Genomic DNA, 3,667 nt, shown 5'->3' with positions numbered 1-3,667 from the left:
GGTGGTTCCAGTCAGCTCAGTGGCACTGGGATAAAGGATAACCAGGATAACTTGGGCACTGGGATAAAGTACAACCAGGAGGAGGCAGGCAGGGTGTGCTAAGGAATTATGGAATCATTCTGGAAAAACCCTCTGAGATCAGCGAGCCCGACCATTCTCCCAGCACCATCAGGGCCACCACTAAACCATGTCCCCAAGGGCCACATCCACACAGTCACTGGACACTCCCAGGGATGGTGATTCCAGCACAGATTCCAGTGCCTGAACATGTAGGATGTGGGATCATGGAATGGTTTGGGTTGGAAAGGACATTAAAGCTCATCTCATTCCGCCCCCATCCATGAGCGGGGACACCTTCCACCATCCAAACCCCATCCCACCTGGCCTTGGACACTTCCAGGGATGGGGCAGCCCCAACTTGGAGTTTGGATGGAGACACTGGAGACTGAGTTTGGGTGGAGGTGAGCCAGACAGGGACTGGGAGACCCAAGCCCCTCCCTCCAGTGCTTCCCTGTGCCTTTGGGAACACAGAGAGCACCTCCCACCCCTTGGCCAGCCTGTGACCTCCTCCCAGGGAGGGCTGAGCCTCTGGACACACGTGGTTTTGTGGGACAGTGTCCCAGGGAGACTGACCCTTGCCCAGAACTGCTGCTCCCAGGATTGAATCCCCTTTGGAGCCTCCTGAGGCCCTTGAGTGTTCTCTGGACTCCCACATCCCGAGTTTTCCCCTTTTATGGGTGTTTTCCCTGGGGTATGCGTAGTCATCTCTCTCCCTTATTATTCCCCCTTCAAGCTCTGAATTACTAGAGAGCAACAAGAAGAAGGAAGAGCTGGAAAAGCAGCTCAGAGAGAGCAATGAAGAGAAAAGGATGCTGCTGGAAGAGATTTCCCAGCTCAAGCGCAGCATCCAGAGCGCCCGGGAACAGAGAGACCCTGGAGAGACCTGGAGGATGAACCCAGGCCTGGAGCAGAGGGAGAGCAGGTCCCTCCCATGGCAGAGCTCAGCAGGCAGTTCAGATGGGAGCCTTAAACAGGTATGGGCAGCTTTGCCACCTGCACCCTGATTTTGGTCACTAATTAGTTCCCCACTAGGGTGGGAAAACCTAAGTGAAGTGGGCTGGAAGCCAGTCCAACCCTTGGGAATTAGGGATGTCTTCATTTCCTTGGGTGGTGCTTTTGAGTGTGGTAGGAACTTGCAGAAAGTCAGTGCATGTGGCAGAAATAAGGGATGTAAATGGGATTTGTTACCCTTTCTTACCCTGTGAGCTGGAAGAGAGAGGCAAGAGTGGGAATCCTTGCCAGGAGGGGTGGGAATGATGGGGGGAACCCAGGATGGGGAGGCTGAGGAGGAGCAAGGATTCTGTGCGAGGGTTTGGATGGGAAGAGAGGGCTGGGTGACCTGTGGGCAGGAGTGGGAGTGGAAAGGAGAGGATTGGAGTTGTGCTGGATGCAAGAAGTAGCAAATCCCTACGGATGGAGCAGAGCAGGACACGAGGGAATGCTGGAAAGGATCCTGATAGAAGTAGGTGAGGGGGAAGAAACCTCACAAAACCTCGTGGATCTCAAGGACAACTGCCACTGCCAGACCCCACAGTGCTGGATCAAGGCCTTTCCCAGCTTGGGGAGTTATCTGGGGATGTACTTAGGAAGGAAAGCTTGACCTTCAGGGGATTCCCTGTAGTTCCAGGAGCAGAGGGAGAGGATACACAGCAGGAATTCAGATCCAGGGGTGACTGGAAGTGATGCTGGGAAGAAGGGCTTTGGTACAAACCAAGCAGAGCTTTTGGTCTGTGTGCCAGGCCCTTGCAGGAAGGTGGAGCTCCAAAAGCCACCCCAGACCGTCGGTGACATCTGGGGGTGTTGGGGCTGTCACAGTGTGTTCCTGCACTGCTGTCAGGACTCCCTGTGTTCCTGTTCCCTCTTGGAGCTGGGCTGGATGTGCTGCTCCTGCTTGGCTGCCTCAGTGAGATTCTGACACAAGAGTTCAGAGTAACCTGGTGGCTTTCTTTGGTTGAAAACGGTCATTTCAACAGGGATTTGTTCCCTCATCTGGGTTTTCTCGTGTTCTCCCTTGACCTCTGGAGTCCTGTTGGCTTCTCTGAGGGGACAGAGAGAGCTGTGGAATCACTGAGCTTGGAAAAGCCCTCTGAGATCACAACCCAGCACTGCCACGTTCACCACAAACCACATCCCCAAGTGGCACATCCACCTGGCTTTTAAACCCTTCCAGGGACACAGAATGCCAGGCTTTGCCCGCCTTCCTGCTCAAATACCCCGAAACACCTTCCTTCCTACCAACCTTTATCCTTCCCTGGGGCTGCTGTCCACGTGACCCGTGCTGTTTGTGCTGCTCCCTCAGGGTGTGCCCGAGGAGAAGTTCCAGCAGCAGGAGGAGAAGCTGCAGCAGCTGCGCCAGGACCTGCGGCGGGTGCAGAACTTGTGCAGCTCTGCCGAGAGGGAGCTCAGGTACGAGAGGGAGAAGAACGCAGAGCTCCAGAAGCAGAACCTGCTGCTCCAGCAGGAATGCACCAAGGTAGGAACAGAGCTGGGCCTTTCAGCTCCGTGGGAATTGTGGCCCCTCTGCCGTGGAAAGAGGCTGGGAGAGCTGGGGGGGGGTTTCACCTGGAGAAGAGAAGCTCCAGGGAGACCTGAGAGCCCCTTGTAGGGCCTAAAGAGGCTCCAGGAGAGCTGGAGAGGGACTGGGGACAAGGGATGGAGGGACAGGACAAGGGAATGGCTTCCCACTGCCAGAGGGCAGGGACAGATGGGATATTGGGAAGGAATTCCTGGCTGTGAGGGTGGGCAGGCCCTGGCACAGCTTGCCCAGAGAAACTGTGGCTGCCCCTGGATCCCTGGAAGTGTCCAAGGCCAGGTTGGAGGGGTCTTGGAGCAACCTGGGCTGGTGGAAGGTGTCCTTGCCCCCAGAATGAGGTTGAGCTTTAAGGTCCCTTCCAACTGAAACCCCTCTGGAATCCCGTGAGAAATTTCCCTGCCTCCAAATCAAATCTGCTGCACTTCCTCCCTGATCCTTCTTTTGCTCCCAGTCCCCTTTCCTATCCAAGCCACTCCACCTGATCTTCGCTGAAGTAAAAGCTCCATTTCTTCTTTGCAAACTCAGGTCAAAGCTGAGCTGAAACAGGCCCGGGCCAAACTCTCAGACTCCACGGAAACCTGCTCATCCCTGTCAGCACAGTGGGAGAGGAGCCAGCAGAAGGTCCGGGAGCTGGAGCAGGAGCTCTCCAAGTGCTCCCAAGCTGACAAGCTCCAGAGCAGCCTGAGGGACAGGCTGGCCCAGGAGAAATCCAGGGCAGGAGAAGCCCAGAAAAAGGTGAGTGTGAGCTCACCTCAGGGGTGTGTTTGGCAGGAGCAGCTCGGGAATTGGTTCCCCCAAAGTCCATTTTGGGATCACTCAGATAAAGGTTGTAGGAAGAAAGTCTGTTGTTAGTAGGAAGGAAACAGAAGCCAAGTGTGATGGCTGAGTATCCCTGAAATGCTGGGACTGAGAGTGGCAGGCACAGGGAGCCTCAATGCTGTCCTTGCCAAGCAGATTTACTGCTGTTTGCTGGCTGGAAATTTCCAACACCTTGTGTTTCCCCTGGCACTGGTTGTGCTGTGCTCCTGCAGGAATCACTGGAACCAGTTTTGAAGTTTACGGGATCTAATTGGG

General features: G+C 55.2%; 1 protein-coding gene across 1 annotated transcript in view; it reads left to right on the top strand.

Moving 5' to 3' along the window:
- Positions 1–531: 531 nt before the first annotated feature.
- Positions 532–3,667, top strand: part of LOC114072593 (coiled-coil domain-containing protein 30-like) — a gene marked incomplete at its 5' end in the record, with an annotated part of 10,891 nt that continues 7,755 nt past the window's right edge. The window contains 4 exons of the mRNA XM_027910469.1: positions 532–686; positions 794–1,034; positions 2,360–2,533; positions 3,119–3,328. Coding sequence (XP_027766270.1) covers positions 532–686; positions 794–1,034; positions 2,360–2,533; positions 3,119–3,328 — 780 coding nt within the window. The remainder of the gene's footprint in view (positions 687–793; positions 1,035–2,359; positions 2,534–3,118; positions 3,329–3,667) is intronic.

Source organism: Empidonax traillii, unplaced genomic scaffold (assembly GCF_003031625.1).
Source record: "Empidonax traillii isolate 1590-97213 ecotype Southwest subspecies unplaced genomic scaffold, ASM303162v1 scaffold3562:size12338, whole genome shotgun sequence".
Classification (NCBI taxonomy): Eukaryota; Metazoa; Chordata; class Aves; order Passeriformes; family Tyrannidae; genus Empidonax; species Empidonax traillii.
This window is presented reverse-complemented; position numbering and strand designations above follow the sequence as displayed.